General features: G+C 47.8%; 2 protein-coding genes across 5 annotated transcripts in view; both read left to right on the forward strand.

The window, feature by feature from the left end:
- RALGPS1 (Ral GEF with PH domain and SH3 binding motif 1) overlaps positions 1 to 16,774 on the forward strand; it is a 203,037-nt gene extending 186,263 nt beyond the window's left edge. The window contains exons 13-22 of the mRNA XM_025194588.1: positions 56 to 89; positions 298 to 311; positions 883 to 1,066; positions 3,249 to 3,300; positions 6,268 to 6,348; positions 9,337 to 9,442; positions 10,389 to 10,481; positions 10,637 to 10,742; positions 11,789 to 11,880; positions 12,418 to 16,774. Coding sequence (XP_025050373.1) covers positions 56 to 89; positions 298 to 311; positions 883 to 1,066; positions 3,249 to 3,300; positions 6,268 to 6,348; positions 9,337 to 9,442; positions 10,389 to 10,481; positions 10,637 to 10,742; positions 11,789 to 11,880; positions 12,418 to 12,447 — 792 coding nt within the window. The 3' untranslated portion in view covers positions 12,448 to 16,774. The remainder of the gene's footprint in view (positions 1 to 55; positions 90 to 297; positions 312 to 882; positions 1,067 to 3,248; positions 3,301 to 6,267; positions 6,349 to 9,336; positions 9,443 to 10,388; positions 10,482 to 10,636; positions 10,743 to 11,788; positions 11,881 to 12,417) is intronic.
- A 245-nt stretch (positions 16,775 to 17,019) lies between these two features.
- LOC102382360 overlaps positions 17,020 to 20,508 on the forward strand; it is a 16,974-nt gene continuing 13,485 nt past the window's right edge. For 2 of the 4 annotated variants that reach the window (XM_025194611.1, XM_025194618.1), the window contains exon 1: positions 19,414 to 20,254. The gene's annotated coding sequence lies outside the window, so the exon portion shown is untranslated. Of the gene's footprint in view, positions 19,355 to 19,413; positions 20,255 to 20,508 lie in introns of those variants that run through there. The other 2 variants (XR_003092246.1, XM_014526921.2) reach the window with 2 other exon arrangements.

A 20,508-nucleotide genomic window follows, 5' to 3' on the forward strand; every position in this document is an offset into this window, starting at 1 on the left:
CCCCCCCAAACAAACAAACAAAAACCAAGATCTTGAAGGCTTGTGGATATTTTAGATGGCTTCTCTCTTATCCCCCTTTCCCGTTCCTAGTGCCACAGGAGGATTGAGGCGTTGCTTGTGTGCTCCAGGGTTTTCCCCAAAGATGTCTTGACACTGGTTTGTCACTGGACTGGTGCTGTGCCTTCTGCTAATGCCAGAAGAAGCTGGCAGAGCTCAGCAGTGCCATTCTTACCCTTTCCACTTTGGCTTGGGTGGATGTCTGATGTGCGTAACAGATTTTCAGCTAAGCCATCCAAGGACATTCACAGTCTGTTTGGCACCCGCTGATGTTCAGGAAAGTTGTGGCCTTTTGCGCTACATTAGCTGAAGAGCATGGGTGAGAGATATTCTTTCTTCACCATTTGCCCAGGAAATTGCAGCTCGGTGACAACATCTGCTTTTCAGTTAAGGTTCCCACATTCACCACAAGTGGGTGAATTAAGGAAGAGGAGGTCCCCAGGTCCCGCTGTGCCTGCGCATTAGTTTAGGTTAGCTGAGAAACGTTTAGCCATGGATTAGCTCAGGATCACTTTGTCTCCTGCCCTTACCTGCCTGTAACCACTAGATCACACAGTTTCTGGCAGTGAATGGCCTGACCAAATAAAAGCGAAGGCATGCGTTCCCATCTGCACAGATACCTTTATTGACTGTATAGGCCACCAAAATCCAAGGCTTTGTGAAGGTATTTGTAGCAGCATATGAACAAGTGGTAGGAAAATGTGAGAACTCCCATTTAACTGCCTGCTACTTAAGAGCTTATTGACATTTATGGTCGTTGTGTGGTGAGACAAAGTCTGAGTGGAAAAAGCAGGAGTGAATGGATGTTATCAGATTACATAAGAGCATTCACATTTTTTTCTCTTCCAATTTTCCAGTATGATGTGTCAGTTCAGCGTAGTGGAAAGTAAAAGCGCGACGTTCCCGACAGAGAAACCTCGCCACCTGCTGGACGACAGCGTCCTTGAGTCCCACAGCCCTGTCCGAAACCACACGCTGAACTCGGTTTTCACCAATGGCATTTCCATAGGTAAGAGCAATGTCGCGGGCGAAATACCTGCTCCTGTGTGTCTGTGGCTTCGGGATGCCCCTCACACTGCAGAAGTGCAGAAGCTTTTGAGCCAAGACCGGTCCTTTTGTGGCAGGCGGTGCTGTAGATTGAACTGCTTCTCAGTTGCACGCTCGGCTTCTGTGCCGTGTCAGTCTATCCTCACCCCTCGCACTGGTTTTGCTAGAACAGGATGGAGATGGCAGGAGGGTGTTCTGCCCGTGGCCAGACCGTGTATGTCCAACACTCTTCATCAGCCGAAAGAGGATTAGCCCGAGAGCGGTATTTGCAAAAGGAATGCCCCTACTGCAAAGACCTGCTTAGAAAGTACAGTAAAATTAGCAAGTTTTGCTAGCTTTCATTAAAACAAATTAAGGTCAGCCTAGGTCTGTCTTATAATGAAGGCACGATGGGGTAGGAACTAACATCACCTGAGCAAACTGCAGCAAAAAAGAGGAAAGAGCAGCATTGATAAGAGATGCTCTTACGGTTAAGGTAACCTGGGGTTTATTAAACTTTGCAGTTTTGAGGAAGTTACTCCCTCAAACCAGCGTGCCTTCCAAAGCCTGCCATCTGCAGTGAGCTAAAAACAGACATTGGGTTTATCCTGGGGCTGATTCTCCCAGGCTCTGACAAGTATCAAAATGGGTGTGGGACAGTCGTTTACACACTCAACTTGAATGGCAGTTAACTGGAATTAGCTGCGGTTGTCCTGAGACAAAGTGTTAATTGGGATATTTCACATAGACAACAGACTGTAGGATCTCAAAATAAAAAGCTTTGTCCCTGTTTCTAGCCCTAGAATCACAGACAAATAGGGCTGGAAGGACTGTCGAGAGGTCATCTAGTGCAACCCCCTGCCCAGGGAAGGGTTTTCCCTGGCTAAAACCTTGTCTAACCTTCTCTTAACACCTTCCCCCGTGGGAGAGACTGCACTCCCCGCCACCCCACCCTGATCTGTTCAGGGCTGAACCACCCTCAGAGCAAGAAAGTTCCATCTAACATCCACCCTAATTCATCTCATCTGCATTCATGAGTGTGGCCTGCTAGCCGAGACCCGGTTCTGGTTTGTGAGAACAGTCAGAGGAAGCAGAAGCTGAAAAGTCTTTCTTTTTCAACTGACTTCCTCACTGTGCTGCTGCAGATGGTTTAAGCTTACTGTTGGTGGGCACAGTCCCAGATTCACCTGCCAAGCCACCTCATGACCACATCAAACTGGAAGTCTGTATTGTTTCAGCCAGAGGCTAAATCGTCAAACTCTGCTTACCTCCACGTGCAGGTTTGCTAGCAGCAAGGAGCTCTGACTGGTGTGAAACTTCATCTGGGTCAACAGGACTCTGCAGAAGAGAGAGAATGGTGTCAGCAGGGTCTTGCAGTAATGAATGCATCACAAATAATCTGTAGGGTTGGCAATAGAAAGTCACTTTCTTATGTGACCTAGCCTGTCTGTGTAGTAGAGAGGAGACTGAAGGACTTTCACTCAAGCAATAAGATCTTGGAACTTATTTCTAAGTTCTTGACCAAAAGATAAATGTGGGATGGAGAGACAGATTTTCAGGAATATACTAAACATTAGCAGGTCAGCCATGGACAGGCGAGGCCTGTTTCTGCATATGCATCTCAGCCACAGGGCTCTGCCAGGGTAGGTACAAGAGAGGAGTGATTTAAGGGGGCCAGAGCTGTAAACGGGCTCTGGCTAATTTGCAGTGCCTCAAACAAGAACGTATGGCTTGAGCATCCTCCCCATTATACACTCTGCCAGCTGATAGAGAGAAAGCCGTGGTCTCGCCTCCTAGAGCTGCTCGTTTACGTGCCGGGGTCTTGAAACTATCGCAAGTCACTTTGCAGGACCGATCGGACGCGTCTCCTGGCAGCGTGGAGGTTCTGAAAGGAAAAGTAAAAAAGGAACATATTGAAATTTCTGATATTTAAAACGCAGCAGCAGCAGCCACCTTGTTCATCAAAACTGCATTGTAAATGGAAAGGAGCTTGCAAGCTTCTTCCTGTGTCAGATTTTATCTTCATCTTGAAAGTTTGCATTCACTCAGACATAGCTTGAATGTGCAGTTCCCACGATGTCATGTAACAATTTTCCAAGGAATCCAGGTTCTTGGATTTTAAATTTCCTTAACCAGTTCACTTACCTGTATTCCTCCTTTTCTAGGTAGTAGTGAAAGCTCAGAATTTAGTGAGGAGCTGTCTTCAGGGCTTGAAAGGTGAGTTATAACTCATTGTCTTCACATCACGTGGAATTGCAGCTTATGTTGGTGCTAATACACTATTTTGCAACTGCCAGAATGGGGATATTTCAGTAATGTGAAAATGTCTGAAACAGGAAATTCTGTATCAAATTTCTATGAAATCATTGATCAGCTAATTTTAGAAATAGAAAGCCTTTGGAACAAATGCAACCTAAGTATCATAGTTTAGTCTGAGACCATTCAAAATTAAAGTCATGGTCAGTAAGGGGAAGCGGGGAGAGCAGATTCTGTTCCTATGACTACCACCTAAGTACTGCCTCATTAGTAAGGCAAAGTGAATGGCTCAGGAAGGGACCTCAGAAGTCCTGACAGAGGCAGCCAGGTGCGTCCCTTCCCTGAGCTGACAAAGCTGCATCTTGAAACCCCCAGGGCTTTTGCCCCCGGAGGTGCTGCTGGGTGCTGTTCCAGAGCATTACCCTTAGAGGGATGAAGGCACCTATTATCAAACTGGGGGCATGTCTACATGGAGCGTGGCAACCAGTGCAGGGCAAGCCACAGCCCCGAGCAAGCTCTGCATGTGTTGGTTTCTCAACCGGAAACAGGATAGCCACGTTCACGCAGTGCTGAGCTGGAGCTGACCAATCTCGCGTCTCAGCAGAGCTAATTAATGCAAGCACCAAGCCACACAAACACAGCTATCCTGTGTCTGGCTGTGGAGCCTGCGCTTGCGGAGGAAATGCTGTAAGTGCTATAGCTTACTAAGCTTTAGTAAGCTATACTTTACTAAAGTATAGCTAGTAAGCTTACTAGCTTACTACTTACTATACTAAGCTTACTAAGCTTGCATTTTGTGCAAAAATGAAAGCTATAGCATAGTTTATTTTAACATAAGCAGGAGATGGGACCACCTGAGCCAACAGCTGTAAACATTTCATTTTGGGTCAAACGGAATATTTTATTCACCCTGGGAAAAATTGTTGCAGTTTGGGATTCTTGTCTTTAACTTTGGCATGAAAAAACCTTGAAATTTTGCATTTCAGGTGAATGAAGGAAAAAAGATTTCCATTTTTTTAGTATATTGACTAAACTGAAAAATGAATTATTTGCACAGCTCTCCTGGTGAAGCTGCATTACTACAGAGTTCTGGGTAGCATATCTACTAGGGGTGCCAATGAGTGTGACTTGTCATTGCTGCAGGTAGCCTCAGCTATAAACTAGCCACGTCAGTGCAGTGCAGAATACAAAACTCAGCAGTCTAGATAGGCTTCTGCTTGGTGAACTAAAAGTGAACTCCCAAAGTGACTACTGTAGATGCAGATGAGTCTCAGGTATTTATATCAGTACAGGGCAGCAGTGCGCGCATGCGCGTGTGTGCGCGTGTGGCAAGAAGGATGCCTACCATGTGCCTTCCAAGGCTGACTGTATTGCACTGCACCTATAAAATAGCAGACTTCATTTTACTGTTTATTCCATTTTCCTTAAACTGTCCTATAAAAATTACATTATTCTCAGACTCTCCGTGAGAAGAACATGCAAGATCTGAATTAAGGCCTCCTCTCTGTACTTCACTTGCCCTTTGTGTAACTGCCTTGTATAGCCAGCTGTAGGGTTAATTCTGAGAAGGACAGTGTTCCTCTAGTTATACACCCCCAATTTTCCGTTGAATGGGGCTCTTGGTTGGCTTAATGAGAGGAAGTGTCCTAGGTGTTTATACTACAGTGATGTAGACCACAGAGGAGTGGGTATTTGACCCAACAAATCTCCCGTGTTGCAGTTTAAAAGAGCTTAGAGCCTTCTCGTTCTGCAGATCATAAAATCAGCTAAGGAAATGTCATTCCTAAATTTGAAAGAGCTCGGGCTTCTGCCGAAACCTTTTGCCTTCTGCCTGGGTGCTGTGCTTTTAGAAGTAATCTTAACCGTGCATTAACATGTAGTTATAGGAGGAAGGTAATATCAAAGCCCAGACAGACACAAAATGTTGTGATCACAAGTGACTGAAATAATGCCAGAGATATTAAATATTCCAAGAGGATATTTAGTATTGATTTAAATCCTAGTCATACATTTTAATGTATATATATTTTTTTAAAACAACAAACCTTATAATCAGAGCTCATGTGTGCTCCTGAGCTGATCTGGAGTTACTTGCTTTCAGTACAGATGGTACAGGAAGACTGAATACAAGGAATCAGTTTCCAGCTTCAGATAAGATGTTGCAGGAAGTCAGGGTTGTTTCCTGCTTGATGCTAGATACAGAAGTTAAAATGACTAAATCCCCTGACCACCACTTGGTGCCCAGTCATTTCAGAACTCTTGCAAGATATCCTCCCCCAAGTTTATAACGCTTTTCAGGCACAAGCAGGAAGGGTCCCCAGTTACACATTTCATACGTGTCCAAAGTACTCCTTATGAACTGCCACCTCACTAGGTATCACTGAGCTATACCATTTTGAGGATGGCATATATTCACATAGCAGCTGAGGTGTCCTAAATAACATAACTGTAACATATAGCTGTATGTCTCATTGCTTGTATCATTACAAAAATAAAATATAAAGGAACACATGGATAACCCAGAGTGTCTGGCATGGCAGCTTCTTAGACATAAAAGCAGAAATACATCCAAGTAAAAGGAAATGTGCAGTCTGAGCAGTGGACAACAGCTTTACAAACTTGTTGGCAGGGAATTATTTTCCGTTCTTAAATGTCAACTGCATGTGCCACGTTAAATCCCAACCTGCGTCTGAACCTGTTGGTCCATTCACATAGATTTGCTCCCATAAACACATTTTGAACTTACAGATAGGGGAAATAATACGCTTTTTTTTTTAATTGAAGATACGCAACTGAAATGTTTTCCATTCCCGAGGTGTGCTGCTGTCCATAGAGCATTGTTCCCTCTGCCTCTGTCACGTGCTACTTTGGTGGTGCTTACCATAAAGTTGATATCAGGAAAGACCTCACCTTTGAATTTACGCGCAGGGGTCGGCTGTACGCCACGCTGGGGCCCAACTGGCGGGTACCGATTCGGAGTTCTCCGCGAAGTCGAAGCTGTGTCTACAGGTACGGCTGGGTGCGGGTCTGTTTTGTTTGCGTGCAGTCACGAATTCTCATTTCTGTCTTTGTGTTTTCCTTCAGGAAACCAAATGCATCTTCTCTTTAAAACTATCATTGTGTGCTTGTGGTAACCCTCAGAGGTCTATTTTTCCCTTTCATTTCTGCACAAAGATTCTGGTAATGGTAGTAGGACTCGTATCATCTTATCCAGGGGAAGGAAGGGAGTTTAGGCGCTGATTCAGCTAGTACATATGTCCAGCGTCCATGCTGCAGAACCTGAATGGTTAGGGCTTTTCATGCTATTTCTTCAGCAGGCTTGTCATGAAAATTGGATGCTCTTTTTGCTGAATTTAGCTCTTAGAAAATCATTAATTGCACAGAGTAATTAAAAGGGTGGGTTTTTGACCCTTCACTGTCACAATTTCTGATTTAAACTAGAAATACTAATTCCATATTGTCTGGTAAAGTCGGAGAGATTGTAGGTGTATCATGCTAAGGTTTGGCCTCTGGTAGGAGGTATGAAACCAATGCTACACAGTATGAATGCACCCTCCCAATGCCTCTTCATCAGTGATGGTCTCCACATGCTGGGTATCTCACAAGTGTTTTTTTGATGTCCTCCGTTATAAAATGAATGTTGCGCTTATTTTACAATGCAGCAGGTCTGACTAGATTTCTTTGTTTCCACAATGTATAGTGTCAAAACCACAAGTTTTGTAAGTGCTTCTGTTACCCTGAGTTGTATGGTCCAAGAAGCAAGAGAAATAAAATAGCAAAATGGTCAAATATTGCTTCCATGGAAACAGGTTCAGGCCCTTGACTTTTTTGGGGGGGAAATTCTCCACTTACAGTTTAAAGTGACAAAATGCAAAGTTAGAGCAAGTGCATTGTAACTCTCCCCAAAAAGAGCTATTTGAAGGGAGCGGGGGTAGGGGTGCTGCCCATATGTCCAGCTCACAAAAGCTTATGCTCATATATATAATTTACTGGCAGTTATCTAGAAGGTGCAGATCTACCCTGCCTTCTGCTCAGCGTTGCCAGAAGCCAGAATCTTGTTTGCGTTCTGTCAGGATAAAGCTACAAAATCTGTGTTGTCCCATGAACTTCTGAAAGATGTTAGCTTCGCTGCTCACTCCCTGTGTTGGTTCACTCCCCGTTTCCTGCGTTTCCAGCGGTTGGTGCTAGCATCTGACTTTGTAGAAGCAGCCCACAAAAACTGAGCATCACTTTTCCAGGCTGAAATCACCACAGCCTGACACTGTGGATAATTAGTTGAATCTGTGCAAAGTGGGTAGAAAATGCTACTGGATCATGTTTTAAAACTGTTTTGCAAGGCTGTGAAGAATCAGTCCCACTGTGTAGGGGTCTGTACGCTTCAAAATCCACAGCTGAAGTAGTTGCGTTTCACAGTGGCTAAGTCAACTAGCTGATATAGTATCTCATGGAGTCTAATCCCATATGGTTTAATAGGCAGGGCTGGTAGCAGTGCCTGTAATTAAGGTTGCCCAACAGTTCTCATTACAAGTGTTTTCAGTTGTTTAGAACTTTCCCAAAATTACAGCATTTGAGCAGAAAATTTCCATACCAAATGCATGCCTCTGGCTGACTATTTTTAATTTTCACCCAAAGCAGTTCAGCCATTTTCCAGAACATTATCTGCTTCTGTTCCAAAAAGTCTACTTCGAAAACTATAGGCTTTGGAGCTGTCCCTGCGAAACTGCCTGGGTTTGGCCTACATACAAAACTTTAAAAAAGTCATGATTCACATGGGCTCAGAAGAAAAGTCTGATTTAAACAACTTAAAACTCTGATGATTCTGCCTTCATTGGGCATGCTGCAGCCTCCGATGGCTCCTGCGTGTGCTCAGGCAGAGCATGCTGCTGATCCATGGTGTGACTGAGCCTGTACCAGCTGTGGAGGCGGAACAAAGTATTCCCGGTAGTGTCTGTCTGCTCCCAGCTCCTCTGGGCTGAGGTGGGACTGGGTGCTCGAAGTAAGAGCAAAGGAGTCTGCTTCTCCCGTGCTTCTCTCCTTTCAGTGGCTCCCCCAGTCTGGCACCCAGGCAGCCTGACGTTGGAGGCTGGCTGCTTTGAAGAGAGGGAGGACAGAGATCAAGCTAGGGCCTGGGGGCTGGAGGCTAGAACTGGCTGGACAAGCAGAGTGCAACTGGGAGCCAGGGAGACCCTGGCTTGTGTGCACAGAGACCCAAACGAATGTATTTACTTCAACTCTTGTCTTCTGTGCTGAGAGGTTATAATTTAGTGAAAGTGCACATCTGTCAGTCACAAACTTAGGGCTCTGCTTTCTTTAATTTTGTAGGCAATGTTTACAAATTTCAGACTGGTTCAAGGTGTCATGCAGTACGGTGGCACAAGCATTTGGATGATGCCTGCAAGAACAGATCAGGGGCGGTGCTGGAAGGAAAGGAAGGAAACTGGAACCAAGAGCCAGTATGAAAGGTGGAGAAAATGAACCTGGCAAGGAACTGAGGGGCAGAATGAGGTCTGGGACCGGCTGGGCAGGGAGAGATTGAGACAGACAGCAGAGAGAAGATGATGGAGAAACTGAGACTGGAGCAGGAGATGGCAGCTGGGAGGTGGTTGTGGGAAAGGCCAGCACAGACTGGTGACCTGCTGTATAGTATTGCTGGAACAGAACTGCATGGACTGGGCGTTTGTGTCCCCATATGCAAGCGTACGTAAATGTGCTGTGCGCAGTAACAGTACGAGCCCGAGCTTCTGGGGAAAGGTTCCCTGTTTCCGGACTGATCACCATGTGCCCGTAGCTCAGCGTAGCATGGTGCTTCCAGGTTTCGCCAGGCTTCTGCAGTACGCCGCCAGTTTTAGACGTACTAGTTCTGGTTGTTTCGATAGTTCTGGAAAGCAGGTGTCCCCAAGCCAAGTTGTTGGATGATGCTGTGAGGACAAGCCAGTGCCAGGGAAAACAACTCAATCCTCCGTCTGCTCACCTCAGTGCATGCCATGTGTCTCTCAGCCCAACAGGAGCCTGCAGCTGCACGATAGGGACTTCCACAGGGGTCATTACCATGGAAGGGCCGTTGAAGAGGAAAACTTTGCTGAAAGAAGGCAAGAAACCTACTGTAAGTTGGACCTTCACAGTGATCCTACACTGATAACGGCTGTGCTGGCCCAGGTCAGGCAGCACAGTAAACTTTCTTCCAGGAAGCAGGCCACTGTGTTGTTCCTCTGCTCTGCTGCAAAACCACTTGCTGTTCAAGAGTGAGGGCCAGATTTTTTTCCCCTTCCCCCTAGTGCTTGCCCTGCAGCAGGCCTCTCTGAGAGCCTGGCAGTGACACTGCTGGGCTGGGACAGAAGAGCCAGAGGCCAGCAGCTCTCTGTAACATCAGCTGGGTGGGTAGGGCTTGTTAGCATCCATGGCTATAGGATCCTTCTCCTTGTTGGGGACCAAGGGCTTGTGTCTCAGTGAAGCAGGACAGACTGGCTCTTCAGGAGGCTCACGGAGGACTGCAGAGATCTGGCCCTCTCCGCCCAAGCACTCAGGCCCTTCACATGCCCAAATTCAAGGGACTCTTCCCTGGTCCTGGTTTGTGCGGGGCAGGAGAAAATAATACAGTGGAAACCAAGCAGACTCCAGTCTTAGGAGTTTTCAGATTGCCTTGGATGCTTACAGGGTTTGTGTGCAACCCTAGAAGGTCTGCCGAGCTGTAGAATAGCCGCGTGATGAATTACGTTGGCCAGACGGCAGGAGAAGGCGTCAGCTGTGTCCAGATGAGGGCAGCACTGCACTGCACTGCACTGCACTGCTCTGAAATGATCAGTCCTGGGATTTCTGTCAAAAGACAGTTGGACAGTGTGGGTTTTCTTTGCTCCATCAGGCAGTCTTATAACCACCAACATGGAGGGAACAATGCTGAAGTACTCAGGCAGCGACTCAGGCCCTAGCACTCTCCGCCCCAAAACTCCTGCCCTTTGTACAGGCAGTCCTCCTGGTGCTTCATAGTCTGCTGGCATTCAGAGCATCTAAGCACACTAATACTTTCTCCTACTTTCTCCTTCCTTATTCAGCTCTCCTCATGGACTAGATACTGGGTTACACTCTCAGGATCAACCCTTCTTTACTTCGGAGCAAAGTCATTAAGAGGCACAGAAAGAAAACATGTAAGTAAAGAAACACGAAATTTGTTCTAGAGAGTAGCACTAGGAGTGTGCATTTGAGCAGACATGGTTGCTCCCAGCTGGCATATCTACCTGCAGGCCGCCCAGTGCCTGACTGCACGACTGCTAATTGCATCTCCTTTGTCTGCCTCTTCCAGTATAAATCTACCCCTGGTAAAAAAGTCTCTATTGTGGGCTGGATGGTGGCCCTGCCTGATGATCCTGAACACCCGGATATTTTCCAGCTCAACAACCCTGATAAAGGTAGTGCTCTGTGATGTCCCTTCTCTGTGTTACACGCTAGTGGCAGGGATTGGAGCAATAGCTTTTGATGCACTTTTAGTTTACAGCATTTGCAATATGCCACACTGGGAAATAAAGAAGCAGATATTCAAAGGGAGACACAAGGGTGCTCTGGTGAGGTCCTGTAGATGGCGCAGAAATGACTTGCCAGCGTGAAGCCACAGCATGTCACTGCTGCCAGCGTTGCCCATCCCTGCAGGTCTGTGGTTTTCATGTGGTTCCTCAGTCAGTCACCCTCCAAGAGGGGCTTACATGACCTCTGAATCAGCAGTTCCCAGCGTGGAGTGGTGTTCCTGCAGGTAGTTGTGAAGGTCTGAGTGGGGTCATGAGCCCCATTGTGGCTCTTGTTCCCTCAGGCCTACAGTGACCCCAGTGTATGCAGTTAACAGAGGGCAGGGCTTTACTGCCCCTCGGCTGCTCTGTGGCGTCTGCCCCCGTGCCTCCCCCCTGCTACTCAGGTGGGGCAGCTCATGCCTGAATGAAGCAGGGCTAAATCTCCGGACTCTGAATCCCCTGACCTGTTCTACGTGCCTGCAGCGTAAAGGGAGTGGATTCTGTCTCTGACTTGCAGAGGAGCTTTGGGGAGGAGAAATGCAGATGACTGACAAAACTGATAACGGCCTGTCAAAGGAGATGGGTTCACAACCAATGGGTGCATCCCTGAAGACAGCCCAGAGGGTGGGCCTGGATGCACTGGGCAAGTGAAACCAGGCACCCCATGAGTTAGGTCAGACTGGTGTGTTTGATTATACCTCAGTGTTACGTGGCCCCACTGTCCACGTGTTCGCCGAGTCTGTTGCACGTCCCTGCTCTTCCACCTCTCACACGCTCCCCCAGCCCCACCTTATCTCCAGGGCTTGCTGTGGAAACTAGGAGTTCTGGGCATTTGAGACCCAAACGAATGTATTTACTTCAACTCTTGTCTTCTGTGCTGAGAGGTTATAATTTAGTGAAAGTGCACATCTGTCAGTCACAAACTTAGGGCTCTGCTTTCTTTAATTTTGTAGGCAATGTTTACAAATTTCAGACTGGTTCAAGGTTTCATGCAATACTGTGGCACAAGCATTTGGATGATGCCTGCAAAAGCAACAGGCCTCAGGTAAAGCCGTTAACATCTATTTGCCACCCCGTCTCTCTCTCTCTCCCAAGTCCCCTGCCCGTGGGGGTGCCTCCCTCCAGCCCGTGTGTGAGCCTTGTGGCTGCACAGAGAGGCACATCAGGTTATTTTCACAACAGTTCATCTTGCTCGTTGACCAAAGTGGGACAAGTGAGATTCCACATTCTGGGACATCTGCAGAAATCTCTGGCAGGGGTGAGCTTCTGCCAGTCTGGCCATGAGCTGTGGTGGTTGAGGTGCGATGTGAGGCCTCCCTTGCTTCCCCAGACTGAGCACAGCAACTCCTTAGCGTGCACTGAACAAGGAGGGTCACCTGAGAGCCTGGGGCTGCCTGCCAGGTTGCAGGGCAGTGCCCTGTGCCTGCGTTGCAGGTTGGCCCCAAGCAGAGCCGGTTCTGGGGTCGGTCATGCTGTCAGCACCTGGCAGTCCATGCAACGTGGAGTGGGTTGACACCATTTCTCATTGTCACGAGCAGGGCCTGGAGTTCTCCACTGATGACTGACTTGGATTCTCTTCCAGGTACCTGCCAACCTTATGTCATTCGAGTAACTCGCTCTGGTCTGTTGTGCGACGTCAAGTGCCAAACTGCAGGAGGGGATGGTCGTTCTGTGAGGTGGCGGCAGTCCCTGAAGTGAGCCAGCTGCCCGTTCTGCACTTTCCTATGTAACTTGAAAGGGATTTGGACACAGCTTTTACAAGCAGAGGAAGTGAATGTTGTCCTTAGGACCAGATATAGTCTCATGCACTGAACAGAAGTAGAGTTTAGACAGACTGAAGATAAGTCCTGATTTGAGGACCCTCGAGCCCTTGACTTTAACCCTGTGGTCACAGACTGCCCTGGACTAATGTTTGACCACAGACTGTGCATCACATCTTCTGCCTATTCTTTTTTTAGACTGTTCTTTTTATTGTTGAGCTGCTTTATGTGACTGAAGAACATTTAGCCCATGTTGGGTTTCCAATTCTTTCTAATGCACAAAACGATTGACAGTGTTAACTTGCTGCAAAGTGTCAATTAGAATAGAACATTGTGAAACAACATTTTTATAACCTAAGTGCACTGAGTTGCTTGGCAATGTGGCTGCCTCAAATTTTGTATCAAATCTCTGGACGATTCTGCTGTTCACATTTGACCTATTTGGGAAATGTGTATTTTGGCACAGGATAATCGACTAAACCTAGTGTTTCTTTTGTTTGATTGTGCTGCTTTTAAGTATAATTTTGAGGAATGCCCAGACAAGTGATGGGTCCACTGCTATTTAAATTCACTTTGTGTTGAAGCCTTTCCTGGGCTTTCTTACTAGTGCTGTAATTGCCTGCAGATGTGTTTTGCTTCCTTTTATTCTGGTGCTGTTCATCTGAAGTCTCTAGTTCCAGGGATGCAGCAGTTCAAGTCTTCTGAATTGCGTGGTACTAAGCATTCCCCCGGGGGATGCCCCCATCTCCACACTGACACCGTGTCAGTGGCGTGCAGACCCCAGGCAGTGGTACCTGTTGTCATGAAGCCCTCTGATCTTCTGAAAGGATGATGGAGATGAGAGCGAAGCAGGGCAGAGGGACAGTGAAGCAGCTGCCAGGGTGTGGAGTCCCCCAAGCCAGTGTCCTGAAAAGAGAAAGTAAACTGAAATTCTCAAGAGCCTTCTTTCCTAGAAAAACCCTCCTCACATCAGGGCTTTCCCCGCATGTGCCGGACACTTGCCTGCTGGTCAGAGCCTTCTGCTGTTTCCACTTAGAGCTCAGCCCGTTTTCCAACACTTGCCATTTCTGCTGCAGGAAGTAAGTGTTCAGGCCTCGCTGAACAGGGACCAAGGTAAAAGTCATTGCACAAATCCTCCATCCTGCACTTGGCTGGGCTCCCAAATGTTCCTGATCCCTGGTGCCCCGCAGCTCCCCGTGCACGGGCTGAAATTGTGGGTTGGGTGGGAGAACCTTGAAAGCCACCATCATCACCTTGTAATCCATGGGCAATCGGAGGTAATCCTGGGTGAACAAAGCCCAGTGTTAAAACAAATGCTGTGTCTCGGGGTTACTCTACTGATATCACTCAATCATGATTTTTTGGCAGCTTTTTATTTTAAATGTGCTTCTCTTACAAACATCGTATTTATAACGTTGCATTTCAGGATGTCTGTTGACTATAAAGTATTATTTTGTTTTAACTGACAGCATTATCATCCTGAGAATTAAACATACCTGACCAGCTTTTGAAGAAAAGCGGCTCCCAGTAGCTCCTGTGTGGACAGATAGGATGGGTGTAAGGACTCGCGCAGATCTGGGCATAAGTAATCTATGAGGCTTCAAGAGATGCCAGAGCTGGAGGAGTGACAAAAACATTAGGTTTTTGCCATTTCAGAAACTCTCTGTGAGAGAGAGCTAACCCAGCAGCTGCTGTCCACCCAAGAGTAGGGCTACCGACAAAGTAAGGTCTAACAGAAGATTTTTAAGGAGACGAGGGTGAGGCCCTGTCCCGAGCGTGTCACTACTGATGGACCATTCGTGAATTATTCTCCTAGACAAAGATGTGTGGATGGCTGCAGTGAGCGATGCATTAGAACTGTTCATGAGCACGCAGGCAGCGAAAGCGAAGCGGAATATATTTGTACGGGGTGTGCGCTGACGTATCAGACACATCTGAGAAATCGGCAGCGTTCTGCGACTGCACTGTTATCATGTTTAGTTCTGTCTTAAACCCAGAACCTTAAGACTAGGGTCAGAAATGACACACAAACCAGTGTAAGTGATCAGAAACCGGTTCAGATCTGTAACAGCAGAAGTTCAGTGCACATAAACCGCTTTCAAAATGGCTGAAACTGGTTTAAGATAAACCTGGATGTATGTAGTGTCAGATTTAACTGATTTAGGTTAACTCGGTTTATTGACCTTCTGTCCCAGATCCCCTCCAGATTCAAGTTAACTCACCGTCTGCCAGCATCCCAGGTTGCTTTGCCCCTTCCCAGCAAACCCTCCCTTGCAGGGCGGGCGGGCTAGCCTTGGCCCAGTCTGCTTGCTTCAGCCCAGCAGGGAGGTGTGCTTTGGCACCCCCAGCTTCTGGCCGGGGCCACAGCAGCGCGTGGCTGCATTTCCACAATCCAAAGTGAATGTCTGTTCACCTGCTTATCAGTTCAACCCGTGGAGCTTTGACTAACCTGCAAAGATTGATTCTATTCCATTTCAGGCTTCTTGACTGTCTGTACTTAGCCTAAAGATCTTCACCCTTCGCTAACTCACCACCCGCTAGTAAAACAAAGCTGTCCGTGACCCTGACCTGTCCTTGCATTGCTGGAATTAAGGCAGATCCAGAACGTAATGCTACATGGAGCTTGGTGGCTTCTTCTCAGCTGTGTTTAAATACAGTACCTCTTCCCTTTTGCATAGTAAACATGGGTCTTAACTATCCTAGAGGATGTCATTTTGCTAAAGGCTTTTGGAGCTTCTGGGATTACAGTGAGGAGAGGTCCACCCAGTACAATGGCTTTGGAAGGTGGGTTATAAAGAACCAAACGGTTCTCTTGAATAAATAGCCATTCGGTGATCAGAGGCAATGAAAGCTGCTTGTGACATAATGCAAAACTCAAAGAGCGACCGATAAATGCATAGCCAGCAGTCAACTCCTACAAGACTGGTACTTCCAGGCTGCCTAATAAAAGAGTGTGTAGAAGGATGAGGACAGCAGACATGTAGATAAACTCTCCCCTCAAGCAACCAGGATTAAAATACACATTACCCATAGAAACAACATGCGCAAACAGGAGTTGTAACATTAGCCTTTTGAAGCCAGCAAATTCTAATGGCTCAGCATGGGTTCAGAAACCAGCTTGCACAGAAGGGATATGATATTAATGCATGGATGAGACCCTGACGGCTAAACCCACCCTGTCCTGATCTTTTACCCTAATGTAGGCAATGCCCCTGTGCAGGTTCCTGGTTCACAAACGATACAGAAATCCTTGCCGTAAGCATCTGACACATGCTCAAGTGCCACACTGAAAAGAGACCAGTTTGGTCGCTGTTAGGGCGTTCAGAGAGGACATGCCTTGCAGGACACTGTGATCATTGTGATGTGGCTGCCCGCTGTCTGACGAGGTAAAAAGGTTCACAGTGGTATGATGCTACAGGAATGTTAATGGTAGCCTGTCCAGGCTCCAATGAATTCTTATTAAATATAAATAAAGTATTAGTGCTATAATTAGCTACTGTTTTTTTTTTTCTTTTTAGTGCTCAGTATCTGGCACCCTTACTGTGAATTGAAAGCTGCCACTGAAGTAATAGGCATTGGTACTGGTCAAAATATCACCGCTATGAAAGGGTATCACAAACCAGGCAAGTGGCATCAATCAAACAAGGAAGCTGCAGAAGTTGTGCAGAAAATGGACCTTGGTAGCCATTTTTGAGGTTGAATACGTTCAGATGGAATATATATAGGCAATATTATTTATTAATTTATTAGTGTGTGTACTTTAAAGTAATTTAGTGCCAAAATGCGTGTTTTCTGAATAGCACTCAATTGAGGCATAGGCAGTAGTTTTCAAATGATGATCTCTTTGTCACATTACATAGTAAATCAATTTCTATATTTCAGTTTGTTTCGTGTGAAACCTGTTGCACTATTTTTGGCCGTATTTTCCAGCAGCCCACTGCATGCCATTTGTGTAAGGACTATTTCTATAAATCTTGTGAATTGTCTCACCCATAATAACCACTGAACTTTTAACCCTTGTGTGGGAGTCTTTAGGTTTTTGGCAAAGTATTTTGTTACCTCAGTCTTGTATCAAGTTGCTGTATTTTTCAGCTTGTTACATTGATAATGATTGTTTCACTAATTAAATACTTTAATGTAAAAAAAAAAAAAAAAAAGAAGTTGTTTGCTTTGATGGACGGATGCATTTGGTTGTGAATTGGGCTCTAACCCACACGTGCAAAGTATTTGCATCATTAACAGTAAAATGCATTGACAGCGGAAATGAAAGACACCGAAGGAACTGGACCATCTGAGGTCATGCGCATCCATCTGTTGTGTTTGAGATTAAACAGTAACATCGCTGGCCAGCAGACTCAAAGGTGAGTAAAGCATGGTCACTTGTAAATCAGATATGACAAGAACAGAAGGTCTGGCCCAGGAAAGAAGTCCTTCCAAACTTGCTAAGTGGGATTGCTCTCCCTGCTTGCCTGCAGTCCGGACCTGATGCTGCTGCGGCCTGTGCACAAGAGACGAGACAGGTTAGGAGCACCGAAGAGTCTAGCGGGAGGCTGGGAACCACGGCTAAATGGCATAGCAATAGCTTTGCCTTGGCACTGAACAGAACACCCCGCTCCTGGAACAGATTTTCCTCCCTTTTCCTTTTCTCTTCCTGAATCAGCAAACAAGTCACTTCCTGTTGCTTCCTGTTCTGCAGCCTCAGGAGATGCTTGCTTGCAGCCGTCGGGTTCAGATACTGAGGGGTACATGGTGCTCCTGAAACGTAGATCTTCCCGTTGTCGGCAGTCTGGTTGGATGGCACAAGGAAACTTGCCAGGATTTTCCCTGCTGGGCTAGAGATGACTGCATGGGTCAGATCCACACGTTGAGAAATGCCTGCTGAGGTCTAATGTGTACTGCAGGCTGCCACCATCCCTTGCCTAGCACTTCCCAGACAGCTCCCAGTGCCCACGGTGTTCTTGCCAAGCTGTGCTGTGGACAGTGCCATGGGGGGAGGCAGCTGCTTTTCCAAAAGGAGTCTTTCCTGAACAGAAGTAGTCTGCTAAAAAGAATGTCCTGGCCTGGAAAACACCTGGGCAAAGATGTGTATTGCACAGCTTGTTACCTGCTCTTGATTTGCTAGCGTCTAGTTTAGAGCCTTGGTAGGAAACTAAATGAGCTAGGGGGTCCTAGCGCAGAGAAGGCTGCACAGATTCCCACATCGTTACACTGAAACCGGAAAGGTGGTGACAGTTCAGGCAGCTCCCGTGAGCCTTGTGCAAGGGATATTTTAATTACAGCCCAGACATGGTTGTGCCTGGAAAGGAACATGTAGAAGCACTGATTACATGAGCCATGCTCTCAGGAATTCGTTCTGTGTTGTGAACCGGCCTCTTGGCGGGAACAGATGTCGCCTTAGGTCTCATTTGTGCCATTACAAAAGTGTTTTAAGTTGTTCCCATATTTATGGCTGCACAGGTAGTGAGCTAATAGACGTCATTACCCTTTGTCTGCCACATCAAAAGAAAACCAGGGGTGCAGCAAAAGGAAGTAATAGACTCTCCTAGCAAGGGGAAAGATAAGGAAGAGAAGCCCCCATCCAAATGGTGCCTGTAGCCTGGCCTCCCTGCCCTCCCTTCCCCCAACTCACCACCACGGGGAAAGAAGAAAAGTTTGACCTTTGCTGTGGAGGATTCAGTGACTGATTTGTGTCGCGGTGACCGGGCACTGGAGCCCTGGCACAGAGCGCTGGCCCGCTGCCCGGCCCCCTCCCTTCCCCTCGGGCTTGGGGCAGCTTTCATAGGAGCAGACTGGTGAGGACGGCACCGAGTGCTGGTGGCTTCCACGTACCCAAGGCTGTTCAACAAAAGGGTCCATGTAATTTGCTAGCTAAGCAACAGCCTTGCTTTGGTGAAAGGTTTTCTACGTGCGCACGGCTAAGGCGGCTTGCAGCCATGTGGCACAAGAAGACGTTCGTGAAGGTGCGGCATGCCTCTGCACCATCTCACTACGCAACAGCTGTTGGGCTTGCCACAGCCACATGGTGACAGGGCAAGACTTTGACTGCGTGGCCTGGGTTTCTAAGTCTTTTTCCCTGCTGGGCAGGTTCGTCAGCAGGACGTGGCCTGGGGAGGCCGGACGAGAGCCGGGCAGACCCCAGTGCTGTGGGAACCCCTCCCAGGGCTTCCAGCCGATGTCCTGAGGATGCCAAAGCCCCCTCGCTGCACTCGTCAGCTGTGCACCAGGAACCCCTGCCCCTTTAGGACACTTCCTCCTTCCTGAGGATAGTAAAGCACTTGCTGGCCAAGGCTTCACCCAGCCTGCGCCCTGTGCTGCGGGGGCATCCGTGGGCTCGCTGCATAGCTCCCTGGCAACTTCTCCAAGGGCTCCCGGAGGAGTGGACTGCTTCTGCTTTGCTGCAGGCTGAGGTGCTGTGACCATGCTCACAATGACTTGGCTCTGCAAAAGCCTCCTCCCCACTTCCTTCCTGAAGAGAAGCTCCTGCCCTTTTGTGCAGAACAGTAATATGCTTATTGCACTAGGAAGGCCTTCACAGCAGGCCCGCACCACAGGGGTGTTGCCGCTTCTCTGATCTGTGTATTTTGCCTTCTGGTACAGCTGCTTTATCTTACAGTGCAGCCAGGTCTGGTGAATGTTGTGCCAAATGACTTTGCAGTGGTGACTGTTTCCAGTGCCGTGGCTGGAACTGGAGTTTGTCGTGCGCCTTCCAGACGCCAGGCAGGACCAGCTTGGCTCTGCTGGCCAGGAGCAGCATCTCAGGTACGTGGTCCGGCTGGCGTGGCGTGGCGGGGCAGTCGGCAGCTGGAGCCTGTGCAGCTCATGAGGGACGCCGTAGTTAAACACCAAGTGGGCAGTTTGTGTCTTAGAAAATTCCTCCTGATGTCTGAACTTTGGAAGCGGAAATAGGGCGTCCCTGAACTTATTGGTCCTCTTCTAGGCGTTATGGTATTATGTCTGTCTTAGGAGCTAGCTTCTTTGCCAGCTCTCCAAGTCTGTCACGCTCCTCGTATCAGGCTGTGTCCGGGCCTTTCATCTTTTGTGTTGCCTGTCTCTGAACTGGAACCTGCTTTAGACACAGTGGCCAGAGAGTAGGATGCGGAAGCAAGCCTATTCTGGCAGTGGCAATGTGGTGTCCTCACTATTATATTCTGTACTTTTGTTACGGGTTTAAGCACTTTTTCCCTTCTAGTTAATAAGTAATTTATCTGGTAACACATTAATGTCCAGCGTATTTCTTTGGCTAGTAGGGCCCCCGTGTCAGGTGTGGAAGTCCATCCTGCAGTGTGGCCCACTACTGCCTGCTTCCTCTGTTGGGAGCTTGCCGTGCCCCTCTGCTGATCCGTGTCCAGGAGCTACGGTCTGCCCTTGCACTAGAAATGTGGCTGTATCTCCTGGAGAAGCCACGGGAAGGGGCTTCTCAATGCGGAGATGAGGTGGCTCTGTAGTGTTGAGCAGCTGGTCACCCCAGCAGAGTAAGTGTCGAGAGACTGCACTCCCGGTCGTGCGGGGAATGGGCTCATTGAGCCCCCGCCCAGCCTCAGGTGGGACAACCTGCTCGAGACCAGCAGACCCCTGCGGGTGTGAGCTCTGCCTGGGCGCTCCAGCAGGACACCAGAACAAGTCTGACGAGCCTCCCTGCCAAGAGCTTCATTTTTCTTGGTACGTATTAATATTCTTCCCTGGGTAGCAGCCTGACACCTGCATCTGCAAGGGGAGGCTCTGGCAGCAGGTAGCAGCAGAGCTGCTGGGACTGCACGGGCCAGATGCAGAGCTCACAAGGGCGAGCATGCATTTGCAGCCTGACGCAAGCCTGCCTGCTAGGTCGGATGTATGTCTAGTCCTCATTGAGCAGGAGGCGGGGGTCCTCTGGAACAAGTAACCCTCCGCTCCTGCTGCCTGCCTAGTCGATCCGA

This window comes from Alligator sinensis, unplaced genomic scaffold (genome assembly GCF_000455745.1).
Source record: "Alligator sinensis unplaced genomic scaffold, ASM45574v1 scaffold611_2, whole genome shotgun sequence".
NCBI classification, from domain to species: domain Eukaryota; kingdom Metazoa; phylum Chordata; order Crocodylia; family Alligatoridae; genus Alligator; species Alligator sinensis.